Genomic DNA, 24,900 nt, shown 5'->3' on the forward strand with positions numbered 1-24,900 from the left:
AGAAAACAGTCCCCCGGCGTAATGAAGAATTTGTTCCCATTTGAATTTGATTTGGTAATAACTACAACAGCCTGACTTTACGTGGTAACAGTTCAAATATAAACTATGTCTCTGTGAGCTGGATTTAAAGGTTTTTAGCTTACAGTTGGAGCCAATGACTTCCGGGTTGACGGCTAAAAACAGTACGTGGGAAGTGGGAAAGTAACGGGAGCAGAGCAAACGCATTGTTGATTTTGTTATTTTAATACGATTTGGGTTTTTTTTTATAAACTTTATTTTCAGATTTTCAGACATACAAAAATACAACAACAACAAACAGATTAACAAAATGATGGAGACAGGACCTAAGAAATGTATGTGGAAGAAGACAGGACCAAAATACAAGGTCCTCCGAAATGAAAGAAAAATAATGTACAGCCTTTATCGTAAAGATAGCAAAAAAAAAAAATACTTCCAGTAAGTGCCATATGTTGTTACCACCTTTAAGTCATAGTACAATCACAGTATCATAAAATCATGACTGTGGTCATGCAAAGGATAGGTTTTCTACAAACTCCATAAAGGGGCGCCATACCAGGTTAATGTTTTTGTGAGATCCATGCATGGTGTACCTCAGCTTCTCAAGGTTAACATAACTTCCTTCACCCACTGTAAGAAAGATGGAGGTTTTTTGACTTCCAACCAAAAAGAATAAGACGACGAGCCAAGAGCGAGGCAAAAGCAGTTGCATTTGCTTGATGAGTGGTGACCCTGTTTTCCAAAGGACATGCACCAACAATATTCATAGGATTTGTTGATGGTAAGAAATGCATTAAAAAACACCAGCGTTATCCTTTAAGACCATGAGGATGACATCAGAGCTGCTGCCATTGATAAGAATGGCCACGCCTACAAAGTTTGACACAATTGCTTAATCCTTACTTCTCCTTTATCCTTAATTACTATGAACAACACAAATCAACATTTTCTGTTGCCTTGTCTGTGTTGTAATAATTGATGTGAAATATATATGGTGTAAATAATTTGTCGTTTCCTTTTCACGGTTGTCAAACAACAGCAGGATCATTAAAATGTTTTTTCTTTTAGTCTCAAAATGCAACCTGACTCCTCACTTCAACGGAAGTTTACAAGCTTTTTTTTTTTTTTTGCATTTTGTGACTTCCAGGTAATTCTGATCATGCAGCTGGTTAACAGACGTGAAAAGGTTTTTCAGCAATTAACAACACCAAATACATTTCACATCAATTATTAGAACACAGAAAAAACAACCACAGAAAATGTCGATTTTTTTGTTTTGCCCATAGAAAATGAATAGGGTTTTGCCTTCTTCCTGTTCCTCCCACCATTACTCACTATCTCACTATTACCTGATATTGTGAGAGAGGGAAAATCAGCTAAATGTCAGTTCAGCATCCTCTCCAGTCCTCTCACTCTTCCCTAGTTATGTAGCGAGAAGAATCAGGATGCAATATGAGATGTAAAACATGTGACTACTATCACACATTGTGAAAAATTACTGAATGATTAACACTGTAGAAATGTTTGATGGTTATTGTTGTGTTGTCTGCTTTTGGACAATAAAGCGCTGGAGTGTATTGGATTGAAGTGAGAGAGAGAGAGAGAGAGAGAGAGAGAGAGAGAGAGAAATATGATCTCCAACAACAACAATTTGCATGAGAATGAGTCTTTAAGAAACGCTGTCAAACCCCATTATCCCCGCCGGCCGGTCACATCATTAGATATAACTAAACAAACCCGGGGGGGGGGAAACGCTGATATGGATTAGTATTCCGTTTGGTTCGCACTTATGAATCTTAAAAACACAGCAGGGAGGCAGTAGATATGTGTGTTAGCGTTCTGCTTCTGATGCAGTTTGAATCTTAACTCAGAGCGCCGCAACATGATTTACTACACCGTGTTTTTTTTTTAATGCGGATATGAATCTCACAAACAGAAATATATGAAGTGTTACGTTCCAAAATAAGATATTCACCACCAATAATAGTTGGCAAACCTGTTATGTACTTTCTATCTTTTTAGGCATTGAACCCAAAAAGGTTCTTGATTTAAAAAAAATAATAAATTCAAAAATCTTGAATATGTGGATGACAAAAAAGTCAGGCAGAACCTTATATCTTTAAGCTCACAAACTAGCACTAAATTAATACATTTTAGATTTTTTTTTAAAGTAGGCAAGTTAACAAAATGATCACACTTTTACAGAATAGATCCTCTAGATTTTAATGACTTTTCAAAATGTATATACAGTATATAGTGTTTTGGAATAGAAATCTTAACATCATCACCTCAGATCTCCAAAATGTCAACTGTCAACTAATAAAAGCAGCCTCCATTTCAGCTTCACCACCATGCAGCTTGGAGTTTATCCAGTGGGTTTTGAAAGGGTTTTAATAAGTCCAGAAATCCTTTAATTTAAGTTAAAACATGAAAATCACCAACATTGGAGTTACAAGGTTTTCACATGACAGCAATATGGATTAGTATTCTGCTTTTATCTAGTTATTAATTTTTAAAAACACATGCCACTTGTAATGACAGTTGGACTGTAGGTTTGTGTCTCCCCAGTGACTCCCCAGACAGACTGTGAGGGGAAAGTGGATGAAAGTGGAACGCTCTCTTCCTCCCCAGCAGCTGCTGCAGAGCGGCTCTTGGGCATTTAAGACGTTTAAACTCCATCTGCTGCAGTACAACCAACATGATCTCAGGAAAAGTTGTGAAATGAGCATGAACTCTGAAACTCAGATTCACCTGCTGTGGACACGAATTATGTGAAAATTATGTTCCTCCACCACAAAAAAAACAACAAAAAAACACAGATTGGACACGACATTTTCAGCTAAAGGTTGGCTAATGGTTAAGTTTACGCAACTAAAACAACTTGGTTAAAGAGATAGTTCACCCAAAAATTTAAATTCGGTCATTATCTACTCATCCTCTTGCCAGTACAAAATCAGATGAGTGTTTTTTCTTCATACAGCTCACCAGCAGTTCTCCAGGCTCTCTGCTGGAGAAGCTTTCTTCCACACAATTGCAGTAGATGGAGTCCAGTCCTTTAGGCTTCAAAAAGGGTAAAAGATGTCTTCCTCCATTGTATTTAGGGTGAACTATCCCTTTAAAGTTTGGGTTAAGGTTAGGTTAGACAACTAAAACAACTTGGTTAAGGTTAGTGAAAGGCTTTGGTCATTTAAAGTCGAGATGAAATGAAAAATGCATTTTTAACCCTTTTAGATCACATCCCCGGTCATATTGTGCACCTATTTAACAATATATGCCAAAAAAAATACAAAAAATCAATTTCTTTGTATTCTTATATCAAAATCCAATCTTCCTGTAAAACAAAATATGCCGTGTGCTTACGTAAGCATGAACCAACCAATTTCAACCAATAATATCATGACATCCACCCACAATCATTCTTCAGCCTGGTGTGTGTGGAGCCAACAGTCGCTGTAGCTCCGTTTCTCTCTGTAGCTCCGCATCGCGCTAAACTCTAAGCCCCGCCCACTGTTTAGCGGTCCAATCAAATGCGAAGGATTTGATTTAAATCCCTCTTGTAATTGTACACCGCTCAAATATTCCGTTTCACTGGGGAAATACGTCACAGTACAGAAGTTAAAGACGCTCTAACTTCTGTTTCAGTGGGACTTTAAACTTTCGCTAAAAATTAAAATTTTTACAAATTTCCTTCCTACAAGCTGGGAACTGAACTCTATCGCCATCAAAGTCAAACTCATCGTCCGTCCAGCACCCGACCACGACACCGTGAGGGGGCGATCGCACCGAGAAGCGCCGTTCAAAAACGCCTCGGCAGACCGCGTCGGGCAGAACAGCTCGGTGCTGGTTAAAGATCGCTAATATCAGCTGTTCATCTGTGATTTCCTCTGTCCCACCGTTCCTGCTACATCAAACGGCATCAAAACAGGAGGGAAAGCCCGCCTCCTGCTTGATTTGATTGGCTGCCCGGTCCAACTGTGACATTGACGAGCGGTGCGAAAGTTGAAAATATTTAAACTTTTATGCGTGCCTAAAAACAGCCAGAACAACGTGCCGTACCTTAGGGAAACAATGGTTTTGGTGGCGAAGTGTTTCTAGCTATGTTTCTCGGTGTGATCGCCCCCCCCTGACTCTGTGGTGTCGTCTAGTTTATTGTAGTGGGTATACTCAGAGATTTGTTTGCGTTAAGTCAAGAAACCTCTTGGATTAAGTCAGGAAACAGCAACCCTGTGTAATGTTAACTGTCGAGTCGGGGAAATGACCGTCAAGCACCTGTGTTGGTTGGTAGGTGAGGTCAGGTCTAGGTCCCGGGCCACGGCCAAACTCAAAGCCCCGCCTATATGGGAAGCCACCATGTTACGCGCACAGGGTTAATCTAACTATAAGGCAAGGAATCTGTCTGTCTGTCTGTCTGTGAGTGAGTGAGTGTGTGTGTGTGTGTGTGTGTGTCCTTCGCATATCTCGAGAACCGTTCGTCCGATCTACTCCACACTTGGCGGGTGTATTGCTGGGGACCCGAGGACGTGCCGTGTCGGATTTGGTGCAATTTGGACACGCGACATGTTCAATATTAATAAACTGTGATTGGAGGAGCTGCCTTCCCCTGCAAACCTTATTTTATTGCAGTTATACTCTACCTGGTATTTGCTAAACAAAATCACCGAAGTGAAGGTTCTGTCACAAAACTATATTGTTACGTATCCTTGCGTATTTTTAAGTGGGTATATGTAAATCCTGGAGCTTTCTTAGTGGGTATACGGCGTATACCTGCGTATCCCGTAGACTACACCACTGCCCTGACTGCCACTGAGCAATAAGTCAGCTGCTCAGTGTCACCAGTATCACACTGGTTGTACTGGGCCGCTCCCAGTGTGAATGTGTGTAACTGAAGGAATGTGAAGCAGAGCGTCGCCGGAAAACAGCATGGAGCTCAGTCTGCCTTCCTGGATGAATAAAGCCTCAGATAATAATAATAAAAAAATAATGCTTTTCATGCAGTTCTGAATCTTAAATCACATTATGGCGGTGATGTGTGTATAATATGAATCTGAATGCTGCTTTAGAGTGAGCGATAGGTTTTTAAAGCACGCCAGGATTTACATAATAGGCATATGACTGAGAATAAAACATGGGAGGATGAATGCATTTTGTAATATCCGCTGCTGTGTGGCGGCGCCCATCTTATTATACAGCACAAGGCTAATAACCTGCAATTTAAAGGATTTATGCATTTATATGTACATGCATTATTTCAGTTTGGTATCGCAAAACATAAAACGACAATCCCTGACAATCCCCCTAGGGCATCATGTCTGGAAATGTTTCTGAGTATCAGCAGCTGAATCTACAGAGGTAAATGGTGTTTAATATGGCAGCTTGATGGATAGATTGTACAGCCAGTGGAAAACTGCAGTCTTGCTGCATTTTTGCTCCGTCCCCAAGAGGAACTGTTTGGAGAACTCTGCTCTTTTGAACTGGCAGAAGCAGAGTTCTCTCTCTTCACTCACTTGGACGACAAACTCAACGCCTTTCAAAGTCTTGTTTGGTGAAATTCAACGACTCAGAACTGGCATATTCATGAGCTTGTCAAGTGAAGAAATCCTGGTGAAATCCCTCATGTTAAAGCTCTGTGTGATGACTTTTTTGTGGTAAAACATTCACTTTTAATATCTCCTAGTGTTGGACTTTGTGTTTCCAAACTCCAACAGCTGAGAAAACACTGGAGGAAACAGTAGAGTCGCATTTTACCCAACATCCAGGTACTACTAACTACCGCGGCCGTGTTAGCATCACAGCTACATATATTTGCCCGTTAGCTTTTGTGAGCAGTATTCTACAGCGGCAGACACAGAGTTTTATCCCGAGCATCTCACAGTGTTGTGAGTTTGATCCCAGCAGCCTGCAGAGTCCATTCCATTTTAGTCCTTTCGTGCCCACGAGATACAATTCGTTCCCTCGATCTCGTTAAACTGTGCAGTTTAGGAAAAAATACAACTTAAAAGGAACCTTTTAGGTATTGCAGATAGGCCTAGTAAGGATTTGGTTTGTTAATATCCATTGTCTGTTTACACTGAATAGGCAAATCCCCCAAATATTGCAACATATTTAGCCGCTTAACCTTCAGGCCATGTAAACACAATCAGGTGCTGCAACTCACCCAGGACAGGCCACATTTAAACATGATCACCAATATTTGCACTGACTCTTTATAAGCTGTGAAGAGTGCATGGATTATATATCGAGAGCACCATATCACTATTTCGAGGCACGTTTTCGCAATTTGTGAACGAATTGTATCTCGTGTATCAGTAAATCGTGGCCACGACATAAATGACTTTTCTCCCGATGGCCACTCCCGGGCTCCGTAGTGGAGCGTGTAAACACACACCATGCCAATCCTTTTATTGGTCGCTCATGTAAACACTTGCGGGGGGGGGGAATCTTCAATCAGAAAGACTTCATTCAGAAGTGACAAAACACGGCTCCTGTAACCGCAGAGAGAGAGAGAGAGAGAGAGAGAGAGAGAGAGAGAGAGAGAGAGAGAGCTGCTCACGGGAAGCTCGGCTGCTCAGGCTGTGAAGGGAGCAGCTCGGATCACTGCTGTGCTGCGGCAATCAAAGAGCGGCGAGAGAGACGTTTGTTTATATGGAAATGTTGAAAAGCAGATGAATGCTTTAATGTACATGTTTCTGCATTATGAGTCATGATAACAGAGGTTCAGGGGATTTTACGGTGCAGCCTCAGACTGACTGAAGTGGAAATGAGTCTGTACAGCCAAACCCCCCCGCTGTGTGTGTGTGTGTGTGTGTGTGTGTGTGTGTTTCTGTCTTTGTCTCTGTCTTTGTGGATGTGCATATGTACTAGTGTCGCTGTGTGTGTGACTGTCTCTGTGCGTGTGTGTGTGTGTGTGTGTAAAACCCCCTCAACACACACTACACACTTAGTCCCGGCTTGACTTCCATTAGACTCTGAGAGTCCAGGAGATTGATAGAGGTGAGAGGTGAACGGAGAGAGAAAGAGGAGAGAGAGAGAGAGAAGGAGAGAGAGAGAGAGAAAAGGAGAGAGAGAGAGAGAGGTAGAGAGAGAGAGAGCCCCTTGAGACACCTACTCTCTTCTTTTCTCCTCTCATCTTCCCTCTCTTGTATTCCCCAATTTCACTCTCTCTCTCTCGCTCGCTCTCTCTCTCTCTCTCTCCTTTTTCCATTTCGTCCCAGTTTCTCCTGGTTTTCACCCTTTATCCCCCTCTGGATTTTACCTTCATCTTTCTCTCTCTCCACCTTCCTCTCTCCTTCACTCTCCCTCACCTCTCTCTCTCTCTCTCTCTCTCTCTGACCCCTCCCTGTCCTCTCTTTTTATCTCCCTCTCTCACTGTTTCACCCTCTCTTTCTCTCTCTCCCTTTCTCTCTCTCTCTCTCCCTCGGGTATGATTACAGTATCTCCGCTTTCTCCTCGGCATGCTGGGGATGAAAAATGGAACCTGCATCCTATCGTGTGTGTGTGTGTGTGTGTGTGTGTGTATGTGTGCGTGCACTATGGGTGGGTGAAGTGATAAATGTTGGTGGAAAGTGAGTTGATGTGGAACTGTGTGTGTGTGTGTGTGTGTGTGTGTGGTGGGGGTAGGACAGTGATAATAGATGGAGGAAGTGTGTGTCGATGGTAAACCAGTAAATAGTTAATGAGGCGGGGAGGAGGAACACAGTGAAACCCCCGGAGGTGAAACTGATGAAGATTTAATAATACAGGTGTCTGTTGTACAGTTTAAAAAAAAAATCACCCTCAAGTCGAGTTCTGATGTTGTTCCAGTGTTTAAAGCTGCAGCAGGCAAGATGTTTAATGTAAAAAATCCAGCCGTCTTATTGGTCTATATTACTATATAAATGGGGCTTTCCCTCAACCTGCCTCGTCTACTTCTACTCCAGTTGGTGATTTCCTACATTTCCCAGAATGCCTTTCAACAACCTCCCGAGAACGGGGCCTGAACTTGTTGCATTCAGTGGAGAAAAAGTCAGTCTCTCTCTCTCTGTCTCTCTCTCTCTCAACCTGTCTCTCTGCTGCATTGCATTCTGGTCTATCTCCTGCCTCCTGGTTACCACAAGAGTTAGATCTGATTTCTGTTTTTTGGGGGAATTGGCACGGTTAGAACGCGTCTTCGACCGATCAGACTACTTCATCGAAATATTCAGAGGTGGTAGAAGTACACAAACTCCTTACTCAAGTAAAAGTGCAAATACTCATCTAAAAATATACTCTGGTAGAAGTTGAAGTACCGTTTCAAATCCTTTACTCAAGTCAAAATATAACAATACATGGTCTTAAATTTACTTTAAATATATGTTATATATGTTCTAAACTGGTTTTCTGTTGAGCGTTCCTCTTAATCCCACATGAGAAAGAGTCTGCAGCTCAGATCACAAACGTTAATTCTAGCAGTTGAATTCACTAACGTTAATTCTCTCTCTCTTGTTGCTTCTCTCTCTCTCTCTCCCTTTCCTTCCTTTTTGGTGTCGCTTTGCTGAACAAGCAGCCGATCACATCTGGCTCCTGATCAGCTGCTTCTGGGATGGAAGCCGTCTGATGTGGAAAATAAAAAAAAAATTGAAAATCAGTTGATGATTTCCCGAGAGTAACGAGTCTGTTTTGAAAATGTAGTGGGTAGAAAGTACAGATTTTTCTTTTGAAATGTAGTGAGTAAAAGTAAAAAGTCTTCAGTGAAAGAAAAACTTGAGTAAAGTACAGATACTTGAAAATCCTACTTAAGTACAGTAATGAAGTATTTTTACTTTGTTACATCCCACCTCTGGAAATATTCCACATGAGTGTTGAAGGTATTGATGTCTCACCATGTGTTAGCATGGCATCTAGTAAAGCATGGTTAGCCGTGTTTATTGGGGGATTATCAGCACAGTTGGAAGGCATCTTTAACCAATCAGACTGCTGCGTTGTGAATTTCTCTTGAATAACGATCAATATTCCGTCTTGAGGGGAATAAAGCAGATAGTAATGGGCTTTTGATTGGGATTCATCCCGTTCAGCCAGACAGAGAAAATTCCATTAGGTGAAAATCTTCTTCTCTGGTGGAGAAGCCGGCGGTGTGATGCTGAACAAAAGAGAACAGTCAGCTCTTCTCTCCTCCAGTTATTCATTTCACACATCAGTTAGCGGTGATTTTAGTCGGGCTAATGTGGCGGAGTGCAGACTAGACCTTTATTGTTATCGTCTCTGTAACCGCTGATACACACACACACACACACACACACCCCGCTTTAATGAGCGAGGACGCAGCAGGGAGGGAGAGAGTCGGGGAATGTTGTAATTATCACATGCACACACACACACACACACACACACACACACACACACACTTGTAACCACAGACAAAACAGAGCTCGTAAACATGCTTACTAACTCAAGATAAAACTAGGCGTTAAAAACATTGTGGTAAACTGAGATAAAAATATAAATGAATTTCCCAAAGGGGATCAATAAAGTGCGATGTTATCATATATGAGACTAGAAAAATGACAAAAACTGAAACCGAATGATTCATGATTTATAGCTTGTATTACACAATACATGTTGCAAATATATATAAAACCATCACTACCAAACGTGTGACTAAATCTAGAACTGAAACAAAATAAAAAGCAAATTAAAACTAACCATTTGTAAAATAAAATAAAAACTCAACTAAAACTAACGAATCCACAATGAAAACAAAAAAAACCTCAACTAGAACTAAACTGAAATTGAAATAAAAATTGAAAAACTTACACACCTACACACACACACACACAGATGAAAAAATACAAATGTGCATTAGAGCAGAAAATATACATACAAATGGCGGTATATGTGCACACACACACACACACACCACCGTTTTCCTGAGAAATGTGTATTGGCAGAGTCCCTGTTTCCCACACACACACACACACACACACACACACACACACAAACTCATGAATACTTGCATGTACACACACTCATACACCTCTCCCTCCTCCCTTCCTTTGTTTCAGAGCTGATTGTTATGCATTACATGCCTCTGCAGGCTGGCTGGCAGAGTGTGTGTGTGTGTGTGTGTGTGTGTGTGTGTGTGTGTGTGTGTGTGTGTGTGTGTCAGTGAACACAAGGGCTGAGCCAGTCGATACCCACTCAATAAACACAATCACTTATCAGGCCTATTGTGGTTATGACCTGGTCAACGTGATTGTGTGTGTGTGTGTGTGTGTGTGTGTGTGTGACTCAGTCATTTAGAATAGGATTATTTGCCAGGGCCGAGTCTCAAGGTCGTCACTTTATGATCTGGGAGGAAACTGGTGTCTACAACTGTGTGTGTGTGTGTGTGTGTGTGTGTGTGTGTGTGTGTGTGTGTGTGTGGTATTTGGAAGTAGTAGGCATTTGTGTGACCTGTGTGTGTTTGTCTCCAGGTATTAGTTTGATGCGTGTGTGTCTACAGACATTAACTTGAAGAGTGACAGATCAAGCAAGCTCCAAATGTAATAAAGACGCATACAGAATCTGTATTATTACACACACACACACACACACACACACACACACCAGTGGAGACTATTGTACATGTTCTCATAAATAATTACCTCCATGTTCATTTGGGAGCAGGTGTTTCTAATCACACTGCCTCATGAGTGAAGCCTGTATACACTCAATTATGCTTGCAGCTATATTACTCATGCTAATGTGCTTCACTCGCCGCTCGATGTATGTAAGCTAGTTATGAGCTGTTGATGGAGGGTGGGGGGGGGGGGGGGGGGGTCCACTGGGCTGAAAGGTTCCTGTGCAAAACACTGAATCCCTGCAGCTGCTGAGCCTGACCTCTGACCTCTGACCTCTGGCCTCCTTGTGGAGGAGGCAAAGGAGACAGAATTTCCCTATATGGATAAATAAAATATCATTGATGGCGGGGGCTGACCAGAGTCATTCCTATGTTCCCAGGGTCCTATGTTCCCCAGTTCTAGGGTCAGGGTTAGAGACCTTCAAAACCAAATAAAATGATAACCATTGGTTTTGTGGTGTTTATATAGCTGTTTTGAAGCCTTGTTCCAATAAAAAAACTGGATAATATTTATGAAATATTTTAACTTGAAACGGGTCAAATTTGACCCAAACACAATAGGAGGGTTAATGTGTGTTAACAGAATATTGAACTGGGGAACATAGGACCCTGGGAACATAGGACCCGGGCTGACCTATGATTTTGGTCAATGCAACATGATGTTTGGGTCCAATACTGATTGGCTATTGAAAATAGGGAAACTAAATTACTGATTTCCAAAATATCCAACCATAGCAATTTTGTTTTTGAGGCGTAAAGGGCTTTCAGGTTATGTAGCCTAACTTCCCCTCTGGCGGCCATGTTGGAGGTCTTCAGCTCTGTGAACAGCTGACTGTGTTTCTACACGTCTCAGATGGTTAATTTCTGTCTGTTTCTGACTGAACTGATCATTTCATCACTGATCCATCTGATTGATTTAGTGTCTAGATAATGTCAGCTTGTTAGCTAGCTAACCATAGTATCTGGTCAGCTAACCATCACTGTCTTGTTGTTAACACATCTGATTAGCACACTAGCTAACGTAGCTAGTAGCAGCTAGCGTTAGCATGTTCACATTAACATCAGTATGTTTGCTGGCTAGTTAGCTAGCTAACAGTTTGTTCAGGTTAACTGAGCTGACTCTTCTCAAGCTACAACTCTTCATGTTTTGGAGTAGAGACTAGGGCTAAAGACAAGACAGTTTACTGTGTCACAGTAACCTACATTTGGAAACAAATCCACCTTATCACACTATTCACTTTTACTGAGAACGTTACTGAATGGAGCTACAGCCACACCACAACAAGCTGACTCAGCTGCTCTCTGCTTCTAGCTGCTTGGTACAGACTTACACTTTATTAACTAACACACAATTCTCAGCCATTCTTGTGAGGAGATTTGTGACACAGCTGCAAAGCCTCTATTGTTGTTAGACAACACATTTCATAATTATAACAACCTGTTTACCCCTGCAACATATTAACAACTAGCCTAGGTTTTTGGTTCACAGATGAAAAGGTTGAGAAATAGTGGTATACAGAGTAGAATCGGCATTGCACTGGCATTAAATAAAGCATTTTTCATTTCACTTATAAAGTCACTGAAAGGGACTTTACATCATTGGGTGAAGGGAGAGCAAAATCACACAAAACAAATTAAAAGATAGGCTATTAAAAATGTAATTAGCCTACTGCAGGACTAATCACACACAAAACTGGAGACATTTTCTCATTCTCAAGTTGATTTGTGAAGCTTTTGAAATGCTATAAATACCTTTAAAAACTAAATTACAAGGTTACATAGACAAATTATTGCAGAGAGGAGTCTTTACACATGGATAGTTCATATCACGTCTGACTAATCTTGTCTCTGTGAATTTACCTCTTTCTGTTGTCTCCTGCTTCCCTCTGTCTCACTACATTTCTAAACAAAAAAGCCAATTTCTACTGAATTAGAATGAAGAGAATGGAGAATATCAAACATATAACAAAAACACTGTCTGTCTATCTATATATCTATCTATCTATCTATCTATCTATCTATCTATCTATCTATCTATCTATCTATCTATCTATCTAAATACTGTACAAGCCATACCATTTGCTAAATATTGTGAACTAATTTTAAATCTGTCTCTCCTATCTCTTCCATTTCCATTTCCGCCGTTTCTCTCTCTCACCATCTTGCTCCCACCCTCCTCTCTGTCTCTCCGGCATTCCATCTTTCTTCCCCTTTCTCTCGCTATCTTGCTCTCCCTCCACCTCTGTCTCATTATCTCTGCCTGTCTCACTCTCTCTCTCTCTTTCTCTCTCCCCCTCTAGCAAAAAAGCTGGAGTAACTCTCTGCGGCCCATGGACGGACATGGAAACGTGAAGGTACGGCACACTTCGATCTGTCATCCATCAACTCTCAACAATCCCTTCAATGACTCTCCTGTCCTATATTCCCCCATCCACCTCCTATCGGTCATCTTTAATAAGTTCCACTCCCATAAAGGTGATGATAGATAGGGAATATTTCCTCCTGGAAGGCCCATCTATCACCCATCTAGCTTTTAAGCCTTGATTTATCCAGGGAAGGTTTGATAAGTATGCGGTACGTCTTGCTTCACAGTCGTTCGGTTCCATTCAAACCCGCTTCCTTAACCTCCAGGCTGCCAGGGAAAGGGAATTACGTGTGCTGTGATGGTACATTCAGATTCAGATAGTTCTTTGAGAGAAGACCGAGTGTTTGGATCAATTTATCTGAATTCTGCAGTGTTTCCTCCTTCAGTTCAGTTGGTTTGCAAATAACGGTACCCAGAGTATCAGTCCTCTAACACAGTGGTTCCTAATGTGGGGTCCGGGGACCACCAGGGGTCCTTGAGGGGGTTCCAGGGGGTCCCTAGCAAATTGGTGAATTGTTCAATTCACCGATTTAACCATTATTTCATTAGAGAATGTAGAAGAATGACTGTTTTGATCATAGTTTCACTGTTATCTCTCTACCTACAATGCAGATAGTCATGGAATTCTTGGAATTCATATCTGACTACGGCTGCAACTAATGATTATTTTCACTGTCGATTAATCTGTCGATTATTTTCTCGATTAATCGATTAGTTGTTTGGTCTATAAAATGTCAGAAAATGGTGAAAAATGTGGATCAGTGTTTCCCAAAGCCCAAGATGACGTCCTCAAATGTCTTGTTTTGTCCACAACCCAAAGATATTCAGTTTACTGTCATAGAGGAGTAAAGAAACCAGAAAATATTCACATTTAAGAAGCTGGAATCAGAGAATTTTGACTTATTTTTCTTAAAAAATTACTCAAACCGATTATCAAAATAGTTGGCTATTAATTTAATGGACAACTAATCGATTAATCGATTAATCGTTGCAGCTCTATATCTGACAATAAAAATATGCTCAGATTTGGGTCCAAGAGACAACATCTCATCAAATGGGGGTCCATGGCTCTAATGTGGACTAAATTAAGGGTTCTTGATTTGAAAAAAAAATTGAGAATCACTGCTCTAACAAAAGAAACACAAGGGATTATGGGTAGAAGGAGACGGATGCAGGTTCCTCATGCTTGAAAAGCCTAGCAGAACAAAATGAAGTCTGGACTGATGCTCATATTCAGCTATTTGGTAACTGGTATGAACACACCACAGAAGAAGAGTCCATCATGTTGCCTAAAGTTACAGGAACTGGAATTGGATTTGTTTTGATAGTATTGAAATTCAGCTATTCCTCATTTTGCTGAGAACCCCGGTGGAATAGCCTTTAGGACCCCTGAAGGTCCCCGGACCCCAGTTTGGGAACCTCTCCACCTAAATCTGACAAAAGACAGCTAAGATTGACGAAAGTCCATCTAAATCTGACAAAGTACAACTACGAATGACAAAGCTGGCTGAAGATGTGAGGATGTCCTAAAATGGCCACCGTACTCCCTCCTCTTATCCTCCCCTGCCTCCATCACCTCTTTTCCTTCCATGACAACAAGTTTTAATTTACTGAACCATGAGCGAACCCTGAAGCTAACCTGAAGCAAACTGTTTCAGCTGCTGAACTGAAGCGTTTCTGTCTCATCTTGTGTCTCCCATCTCCTCCTCCTGCTCTCCAGGTCAGAGGGAGAAGGCCATCTCAGCTCCCATTGGACAGACCGCAAAACTCCCAGGATCCCTTGCACCAACCCGGGTCAGTCCGTAAGGGTCACAGGAGGAAAGGTACAGCATCTCCCATTCCCACACTACACACACACACACACACATTCACACATGCACACACACACACACACACACACACACACGCATAAACACATTTATTTCATGCAATCAGTGCTTTTGCCTATTTTCACCTCACAAATCAAACAACAAACAAAAACAGACGTCCTCCAGCTAAACAAGCTAATTAGACAAACTTCATTCAGACAGATGTTAGGTTTTAGTCTGGCTAACTACAGACTTGCAATAAAGCTGCATGTGTACGTGTTTTCTTACTGTTGACTCACAAAACATTATTTTTTTTTCCTTTTTGAGAAGGTTAAAGGTCCCAATTGCATCATAACTTGGAAACTCAGGTAGCAAAATTTTCTCTCAGTGTCTGATTTAATTCACGTGAAACTTCCAAGTAGGCAGTCGTGGAAAAAGTACTCAAATCCTGTGCTTAAGTAAAAGCAGCAATACCATAATGGAAAAATACTTGATCAAAAGTAAAGGTTCAGCATTCAAAAGTTTACTTAAATAAAAGTATAGAAGTATTAGCAGTAAAATGTACTGAAGTATCAAAAGTAAAAGTCCTCATTGTTTCAGAGTGTTAAATTATTGAAGCATGAACCTGTCAGAAGTATTTTAATGCTGTCGGTCTAACTGCTCCATATACTGTTGGGGAGTTTAAACTCTAACAGTGCAACATATTTTATGAGCTCATCATATGTTTTGCATGTAAAACCTTATTCTGCAAAGTAACTAGTAACTCCAGCCGGCAGATAAATGCAGTGGAGGAAAAAGTACAAGATTTCCCTCTGAGATGTAGAGGAGGAAAAGCAGAAAGTCTCACAGAATGGAAATACTCAAATAAAGAGCCAGAACCTCAAAACTGTACTGAAGTACAGTACTTGAGTAAATGTACTTAGTTACTTTCCACCTCTTTCCACAACACCCCCCCCCCCCCTCCTGCAGGAGCGTTAGCATGCGGCGGGACGGGCAGCGCCAGCCTGACCTCCGTGTTGATGGTCGCCATCCCCGACTGCGTGGACAACGCCACGCAGACCGACATCAGCTTCCAGAATATTCTGACGCTGGGGCGGAGCAGGGGGCGGGGCCACGGCCGGGGGGGCTCCTCCTCCCCTCCCCCTCCTCCCCCCTCCCCTCCCCTCCCTCACCTCGCCGGACCGTACGGCATCAACGAGTTGTAAGTCCTGACCTGTTGTGTTTTTTTTTAAGTCTCCATGAAACGGCACTTTGAGAGCATCTTACTTCCTTAATGTGATGTATTTCCTCTTGAAACAGGATGTTGGGGCGGGACATAATGCAGGGAGGGATCATAGGGATCAAAAGTGTAAACCAATAGGAGATCAGAAAGTTTTATTTGAGGGACAGAGGGACTGTTCAAAATTCTGTTTTATTGGTTGAAGTTTTTATTTCTGACATGGGAATTTAAAAAAGTCATTTTTCATTTCGTGGTGACTTTAAAATCAATGCTTATTCATATGTCAAGCAAAACAAAACAAGTTATGAATAATCGATAATGATTGATGTCATAGCGATTGATTTTTCTCTCGTCTCCTCTGCAGCTGTGTGTTTGAGTACAACGACCCCAACGACTACTTTGACATCTCCAACCATGAGGTGGACAGGCAGGACGACCTGGAGTACGAGGTACGCAGCACTAAAGGCTTATCTTTTTTTTTTTTAAGATTTATTTTAGGCATTATTGATAGAGACAGTAAGGTATGGGAGAGGGAGAGGGAAGGACACGCAGCAAATGACCGCGGGCCGGATTTGAACCCGGGTCGCTGCGGAAAAGACTGAGCCTTATGGTACGCGCTGTACTCAGTGAACCACCGGGGCGCCCCACTAAAGGCTTATCTTGACATTTTGCATTTCAGTATGTCATTTCTATTTATTTTATTGTCATTTTATGGAACAAAAATCTGATTTTGTTCTTCAACTACAAATGCATTTAAAGGAAGTCACCAGAGGTGGGGACTCGAGTCACATTTTTGATTGCTTGAGACTTGACTTGGGTTCTGGTGACTTGGGACTTGACTCTGACTTGTACTCTGATGACTTGAAAAGGTTTCTAAAGTCTTGACTTGAGATCTTGTGTTTGTGTAAATGACTTAGATTGAAAGTGATGAGATTTGTTCCAGCAGACGACTGAATTGAAATTCTGTTTTCTGAATTTGTATGGAATGATTGAATTTATTGAAGTTGAAACTGATTATAGAAATCAAACTCATGATGCTCTTACCATGTTTTTATCCTATTAAAACCATATTGCATTGAAAAGTCCTAGATATTAAGTTTTCTTTAAAATATTATATTGATACTGGACTCTTGATTTGTTCTGACTTGACTTGCTGTTCTACATTTAGACTTGAGACTTGACATTAATGACATGGACTTGACTTGGACTTGACTTGGTAATCTACATTTAGACTTGGGACTTGACTTGAGACTTGTGCCTCAAGACTTGAGACTGACTTGGGCCTCTTGGGAGCAAAGTTGACTTGGTCACGCCTCTGGAAGTCACCAACAGGTGTAATCAATGACCTGATGAAGCCTACAGGTGAAACGTTGTCTTTTTTATTTGAAACATGTAAAATAAATCAATCAAGAAATCTTTTTGAGAGTGCGGATTTCCCCTTTTTTTTTTTTTTTTTTTAATGAAGCCTATTTGAAATCGACGCCCCAGAGAAGCCTTATTTTGTTTACATTTTCTCACTCGGCATGTGGACTTTCTCCGTCATTTTCTTCAACTACAAAAAAATAATTGATATCAAATGCTCCAGGATGGGGGGTGTGGGGGGTCATGCATTTCATTTCTGCTGCTGCTGCAAAATGAACCAAACATCTTCAGGGAGCGAATGTGAAGGAAACAAGCTGACTGTAACAAGCTGTGGTGTTTCCTGGAGATTAGCAGGCTGACTGATGGCTGGACTGGTTTCCTCCTTCTGAAGCAGGCAGGCAGGCAGACTGTAGGCTCAGTTTATGAACACCTAATGAAGCGCTGCTGTTTGAGCTGAATGTCCCTTTCTTCTGTTTCTGCAACATTAGTTTAGTGCTCTATTCCACTCTTGGGGAAGGGGGGGTGGGGGGGTGGGGGGGCGGTAGTTGTGTGTGTGTGTGTGTGGGGGGGGGGGGGGGGGGGGGTTGATGGGAGTCTGGTCATTAGGAAGTCAGCAAAGTGAAACGCTCTCTCCTTTCCTTTCCTCCCTAAATTACATCCTACTTTCCTTTCCTCCCTAAATGACATTCTTCAATCCTTTCCTCCTCAAATTGTCTTCTCCTCTGCCCTGCCTTTCTTTCTTCCCAAAATGACATCCTTCTCTCCTTTCCTCCCTAAATCCTCCCCTCCTTCCCTCCCTAAATCCTTCCTTCCTTTCCTCCCTAAATCCTCCCCTTCCTAAATCACATCCTTCCCTCCTTTCCTCCCTAAATCCTTCCCTCCTTCCCTCCCTATATCACATCCTTCCCTCCCTAAATCACATCCTTCCCTCCTTTCCTCCCTAAATCCTTCCCTCCTTCCCTCCCTAAATCACATCCTTCCCTCCTAATCCTTCTCTCCTTCCCTCCCTAAATCATTCCCTCCCTAAATCACATCCTTCCCTCCTTTCCTCCCTAAATCCTTCCCTCCTTTCCTCCCTAAATCACATCCTTCCCTCCTTTCCTCCCTAAATCCTTCTCTCCTTTCCTCCCTAAATCCTTCCCTCCCTAAATCACATCCTTCCCTCCTTTCCTCCCTAAATCACATCCTTCTCTCCTTTCCTCCCGAAATCCTTCTCTCCTTCCCTCCCTAAATCACATCCTTCCCTCCTTTCCTCCTTAAATCACATCCTTCCCTCCTTTCCTCCCTAAATCACATCCTTTCTCTCTTCCTCCCTTCTCCCCTTCCTTCCTTCCTCCTTTTCTTTTCTTTTCTTTCTTCCTCCCTCCCTTCCTCCCTCCGGCCCCGTTCTTCCCTGCCTTCTTCCTTCTTCCCTTCCCTCCTCCCTCCCTCCTTCTCTCCTCCCCTTCTTCCCTTCCTTCTCTCCTTCCCTCCTCCCTCCCTCCTTCTCTCCTCTCCTTCCTTCCTTCCTCCCTCCCTTCCCTCCCTCCCTCCCTCCCTCCAGGAGGTGGAGCTGTATAAGTCGAGTCAGCAGGAGAAGTTGGGTCTGACAGTCTGCTACCGGACGGATGATGAGGAGGATCTGGGGATTTACGTTGGAGAGGTGAGGAGAGAAGCCACTCCTCCGCTCTTCATCCCTTCATCCAGCTCTTCCTCCACTGCAGTGTTTCTTCTTTCATTCACTCACTCATTCACTCTATCTATGATAATTCATATGGTTAATTCGTTCACTCTCCCTCACTCGCTAACTCCTTCGTACAGTCGTTTGTTTATTCATTCATTCATTCATTGATCAGTTTGTTCACTCATCTATTCAGTAATTCATTCAACCATTTGTTCAATAGTCTATCCATTCATTTATTTCATCTGTTCATTAATCAGTTAATTCATTCATCCATTGAGTCACTCCTTCAACCAAGTATGCATTCTTTCATTCTTTCCATCATCCAGCTTGTCATTCATTCATTCATTCATTCACTCAATCAGTCAACCATTTATTCATTCATTCAGTCATTTGTTCAAACATGAATTCATTTATTTGTTAATTGATTCATTGATTCATTTATTCATCCATCTCTTCTGTAATTCGTTGGTTAATTTTTCTCATTCCAGGTTAATCCAAACAGCATAGCGGCCAAGAACGGACGCATCAGAGAGGGAGACCGAATACTGCAGGTACACACACACACACACACACACACACACACACACACACACACACACACACACACACACACACATACCTGGCTTTTATTGGGGACCAGGGCATTATCAGAGATTTGACCACTATTTGAGACCTGGTTGTTATGTGTTGTTTTGTTTTTTTAATGGTAGATGAAGGTTGAAGACTTTGTGTTTTGAACAGCTCACAGCTGTGATCAGCAGACATGTTGACTGATGTAATCCTCAGTGCAGTGCTGTTAGTTTTATTGGGGTCAGTCTCAAGGTGACACTTTCTGTAACAGAGCTCATAACCAGCGACTATAAAACCAGACCGAGCCCCGGCCGGTCCGTGATGAGAGGCTGAAAGCTTGTAATCGGAGGCTCGGCGGTTCAAATCCCCAGACCGGCTGGGAAAAGTGAAAGAACGGTGCAATCTGCAATCACTTCATATGGGAAAGACGGGAGATACAAACTCTCTCCTTGTAAATACTGTTCACGCCTAGTCTGATCTTCAGACTGAACATCCATCTGGGTCCACTCATTATTCAACTGAGATATTTTCTCCTCGTTAGTCGTTTTCTGTGTGGGGGGGTTGATTTTCCCTGAACCAATCACTAGTGACCGACGTATCTGAACCAATCACTAGTGACCGGCGTATCTGAACCAATCACTAGTGACCGACGTATCTGAACCAATCACAAGTGACCGACGTATCTGAACCAATCACTAGTGACCGACGTATCTGAACCAATCACTAGTGACCGGCGTATCTGAACCAATCACAAGTGACCGACGTATCTGAACCAATCACTAGTGACCGGCGTATCTGAACCAATCACAAGTGACCAACGTATCTGAACCAATCACTACTGAGTGATGTATCCGGCTGCTCTGACATCACTTCAGTCACATGATGCTGCAGCCAGTCAGCCTCATGGTTAGCAGACATTTACCAACTGACCCAAGAATGTCGTCCATTTTGACAAAAAATATTGTATTTGCAAAGACAATCTGTTGGTTAAGGAGGTGATTTCAGCAAATCTATTCTGCTGAAACACCAATGAAACACCGTTGTACGAACGGCTTTGGTCCCGCCCACAAAGGCTCTGATTGGCTCGATTGTTTCTCCGAGCGAGAACAAATGTTGACAAGGGAAACAGCAGACTCTCTGAATCGCTCCACAAAATCTGAAGAGTAGAGGGACGAGATTCAGATTCAGATTCAGGAGTCTGGAACCAGACTCGCTCACGGCAGCTTTCAGGTTGTAAATACAACTTGGGAGCTCAGGGTTTGGCGATGGACTCGATTTCTCTCACTTCCTGAATCGTGACATCACCGACAAGATGCCGACCTGTAGTCAAGTGTAGGGAATGATATATCCATTTCAAATAAAATTAATTTAATTTGTGTGTTTTATCATCTATAATCATTTTGTTTTGATCACAACTCTTAAAACGCCATGGCTGGGGCAAAACTTTGCTGGATTTTTGGTTTGTGGTTTACATTGCATTCATGTTTTACATGTGTGGTCAGTCAGTTTGTGTGTGTTGAGTGATAACGCCGATCAGGAGCAACTAACGTCCTCAGAAAACTTCAATCACAGCGTTTTGGCGGCTTCAAACGAGTTCAAACACGTCCAAGCTGTTGCTTTGAAGCGTGAAGCTGTGAAGCCGCTCTGACGGCGGCGCCCATGTGATGTGAGCCCAGCGTGATTACAGTCAGTCTCAAGGTCACACCTGCTATAAAAAACAGCCTCTATAAATCCTGAACGAGACCAGACCGGTTCAGTGCTGAAGCCTCTCGACACCCAGCAGCAAACCAATAAGCAGTTTCAATCTGAGCTTTATTACAAAGGACTAAATATCCATTAAAAATCACAGCTGATATAACAGCATCAAAAATATTACTATTACTATTAGTAGAAAAAAGGTCCCATATTATTCAGTATTCATGAAGTTTTGCATTTAAATGTAGTTTAGTTCAAAGTTGAATTGAATGACTTAAAATGAATGAGTGTGAAGATTAAGTCGTCACAATACTGGCTCCTGATTGGCCGACAGCAGCGGCTCCTCTAATTCTAACGAGGTAAACCTGCTGAGTGGAGGCTTTCCAGTTCAAATGCTGCAAACTGGATCCTGACTGGGTGGATTTCAGTCATTATTTAGCGAGGGAGCCAATCAGGACCGAGTCCAGCTGTGATGCGTTTCCTGCAGTTCGTCTGAAACAGTCTGCCTGGAAAAAAGTTTTGAGTTTTGAGAATGCAATAACTTTAAATTTAACCTCTCAAACGAAATCAAATTTTAACAACGTCTTCATTAAACATATTTGGTTATATACTGTAGGTATATAAACAGAGGAAAACTGAATTCCTTTAATATGGAACCTTTAAATGTCTCATTTCTGAATTAAACTCTTGACTGAATTGAATTTGAGTAGTTTCATTCCAAATTGAGATAGCTACAGTTTGGAAAGAAGTGACATCTTCTCCTACAAAATGATGGTCAAAAGATTATATCAAATTATAATGTTTTTTTAAAAGGACAGCAAGTAAATTAAGCCATTGGTTGTCAAAATATAATATATTTCACAGACTGGATCCTCTGTATCTTAGAGATACTGAATGATGAACTTCAGGTAAGTTAAATATGTTTCCCTGCAGAATGACAAATCTGCCAGAAAAAAAACAAAAACACATCATTTGTCACCTTAACTGGCTATATAAGGGTTAAAAAAAAAAGATTAAAATGAAACTATGGAAATGTATACCTGGAATTCCCGGGACAGGCTCGTCCAATCAGAGAAGGCTGACAGCAGCCCAGTTACTGCTGTCCTAAAAATAGACTGAGAGAGAGAGAGAGAGAAGAGGAAGAGAGACAGGAGAGAGAGAGACAGAAGAGAGACAGGAGAGAGAGAGAGAGAGAGAGAGAGAGGAGGAAGAGAGACAGGAGAGAGAGAGAGAGAGAGAGAGACATAAAGAGAGGGAGGGAGGAGGGAGAGAGAAAGATAGAAGAGGAACAGATAGAGAGAGATAGAGAGAGGTAGAGGGAAAGAGAGTATTGTCACCTGTATTTCCACCACACTTTCAGACAATAGGGAGCGGTGCTGTGTGGGTGATAAAAATGTCTAAATAAACAATCAGTCAGTATTTTCATATAAATTAATGTCCATTTGCTCCTTTCTGTCTCTCAGTCCTACAACACAACAGTGATCCAACCTTTATCCAGTTCATGAAGCTTTTCCAATGTTGGTTTGTTTGGAATTGACAGAAGAAGAAGAACTGGGTAGTTTAGCATGAGACAGAGAGAAGAGAAACTCAGACTGCAGCAACAGACTTCCCACCACAATGTTTCAATATCAAACTCCCTTCCTGGTGGGGAAACTTTTCATACACACAACACATTATTTGCATTTTCATTTCACAAAATATCAGGAGATCAGGCTTCCAGATGTCACTTTTTTTCAAATTGTAGCTATGTCAGTTTTGAATTAAACTATTCCAAAGAGTTTAATTCAAAAAATGTTTCATTGAATATTACTGAATTAGCCAGCTATATCATCTAGAGCGCTGTACTTACAAAATAGTAACTAATTCAGATGATGGTGAAAATCCCTCAAATGAGGCACATAGATTGGAAGTTTCCCTAATACATAATTTACTTAAGGGCCGAACAATGTAAGTGTCATGTGTATGAACATAATTGTTTGTGATTGCACTGTATTGCTACACCATTGTTAGCAATTTATGTATAAGGAGGAACTTATTATAACATTAACAAATTGTAGAGTTCTATTCCAATACACTTTGGGGGAAAAGTTCATCATTTCATTGGCATGATAGAATAAAAAATCTGTGAGATATGACAAAAAGTATACCTCTGTGGTCTCCCAGTCAGTAAGATGAAGGTTAACTAACCATTACACAGTAATACAAATTGGTTTAATTTTGTGCTACAAGTCATTTCTGTAAGCGGAGGTGTCACAGTTAAAGAATGAAAAGATGAAAGGTGAAAGATTTCTTTTGTCCCAAAGCTACACACCCATGTGTTGAAACTGATATCATGTCTAACAGCGGCACAACACACCAGCCGAGGAATAATTTACCCGCCTGACATTTCCATCCTTATTATCTGCTAATCCTCCAACTGACATCCTTAAGAAACGTGTGTCGGTGAAAGGTGGGGACGGGAGCGAGGTAAGAATAGCCCCGCCGGCGCCCGGCATCGCCGTGGTAACCAGGCAGCCGGTGCATGATGTCAGCCCCGGTTCCCATGACAGCCGTCACCCAGGAGATAGACACAGGACTTTTGGACAGATGTGGCGTCTCCGTGCAGTTTTGGGGAGCAGAGTTGTGAAAACAATACAGTGAAAAAAAAAACCCTGTTCACCTGTGGCATGATTTTAGAAGTTTTTCATATTAATCATACCTTCATCAAGATATCAGTTTCTCTTTTCTTTGTGCATCATTTTAATCTCTAAGGCAGCACACAAACACATCAATAAACTGGATAAAGATGTTTCTATTTATCTACTCATCTAACTACGCAACTGCCTAGATATGTATCTATGACATGACTTTTATTAATGGATAAAAACTAACTGATCTCTTGCCTCTCCTCCCTCTCTGTCTCTCTCTCTCTCTCTCTCTCTCTCTCCATCCCTCTCCCTCTCTTTCTCTCTCCCTCCCTCTCTCTCTGTCTCTCTCTCTCTCTCCCTCCCTCCCTCTCTCTCTCCTCTCTATCTCTCTCTCTCCATCCCTCTCTCTCTCTCCCTCTCTCTCCATCCCTCTCTCTCATCCCTCTCTCTCTATCTATCTCTCTCTCTATCCCTCCCTCTCTCTCTCTCTCCCTCTCTCTCTCTCCATCCCTCTCTCTCACTCTCTCTCCATACCTCTCTCTCTATCCCTCTCTCTCTCTCTCCCTCTCCCTCTCTATCCCTCTCTCTCCCTCTCCATCCCTCTCTCTCGATCCCTCTCTCTCTATCCCTCTCTCTCTCTCTCTCCATCCCTCCCCCCCTCCCTCTCTCTCTCCATCCCTCTCTCTCTCTCTCTCCAGATAAATGGAGTGGATATTCAGAACAGAGAAGAAGCGGTGGCCATTTTGACCAGAGAGGACAGCATCAACTTCTCATTGCTGCTGGCCAGGCCAGACATAGAGGTGACATAACACCACATAACACCACGTAACACCACGTAACACCACATAACACCACATGACACCACATGACACCACGTAACACCACGTAACACCACATGACACCACGTGATACCACGTAACACCACATAACACCACATGACACCACGTAACACGACGTAACACCACGTAACACCACGTAACACCACGTAACACCACGTAAC

General features: G+C 42.0%; 1 protein-coding gene across 1 annotated transcript in view; it reads left to right on the plus strand.

Moving 5' to 3' along the window:
* LOC139660179 (PDZ domain-containing protein 4-like) overlaps nt 1–24,900 on the plus strand; it is a 62,842-nt gene that overhangs the window by 17,334 nt on the left and 20,608 nt on the right. Inside the window, exons 2-8 of the mRNA XM_071538251.1 lie at nt 12,892–12,945; nt 14,677–14,779; nt 15,734–15,965; nt 16,348–16,432; nt 18,889–18,987; nt 19,497–19,559; nt 24,599–24,700. Of these exons, the coding sequence (XP_071394352.1) occupies nt 12,892–12,945; nt 14,677–14,779; nt 15,734–15,965; nt 16,348–16,432; nt 18,889–18,987; nt 19,497–19,559; nt 24,599–24,700 (738 nt within the window). The remainder of the gene's footprint in view (nt 1–12,891; nt 12,946–14,676; nt 14,780–15,733; nt 15,966–16,347; nt 16,433–18,888; nt 18,988–19,496; nt 19,560–24,598; nt 24,701–24,900) is intronic.

Source organism: Centroberyx affinis, unplaced genomic scaffold (assembly GCF_046629955.1).
Source record: "Centroberyx affinis isolate AG114_WGS23_722 - 3 ecotype Tasmania unplaced genomic scaffold, CSIRO-AGI_Caff_v1 ptg003235l_1, whole genome shotgun sequence".
NCBI classification, from domain to species: Eukaryota; Metazoa; Chordata; class Actinopteri; order Beryciformes; family Berycidae; genus Centroberyx; species Centroberyx affinis.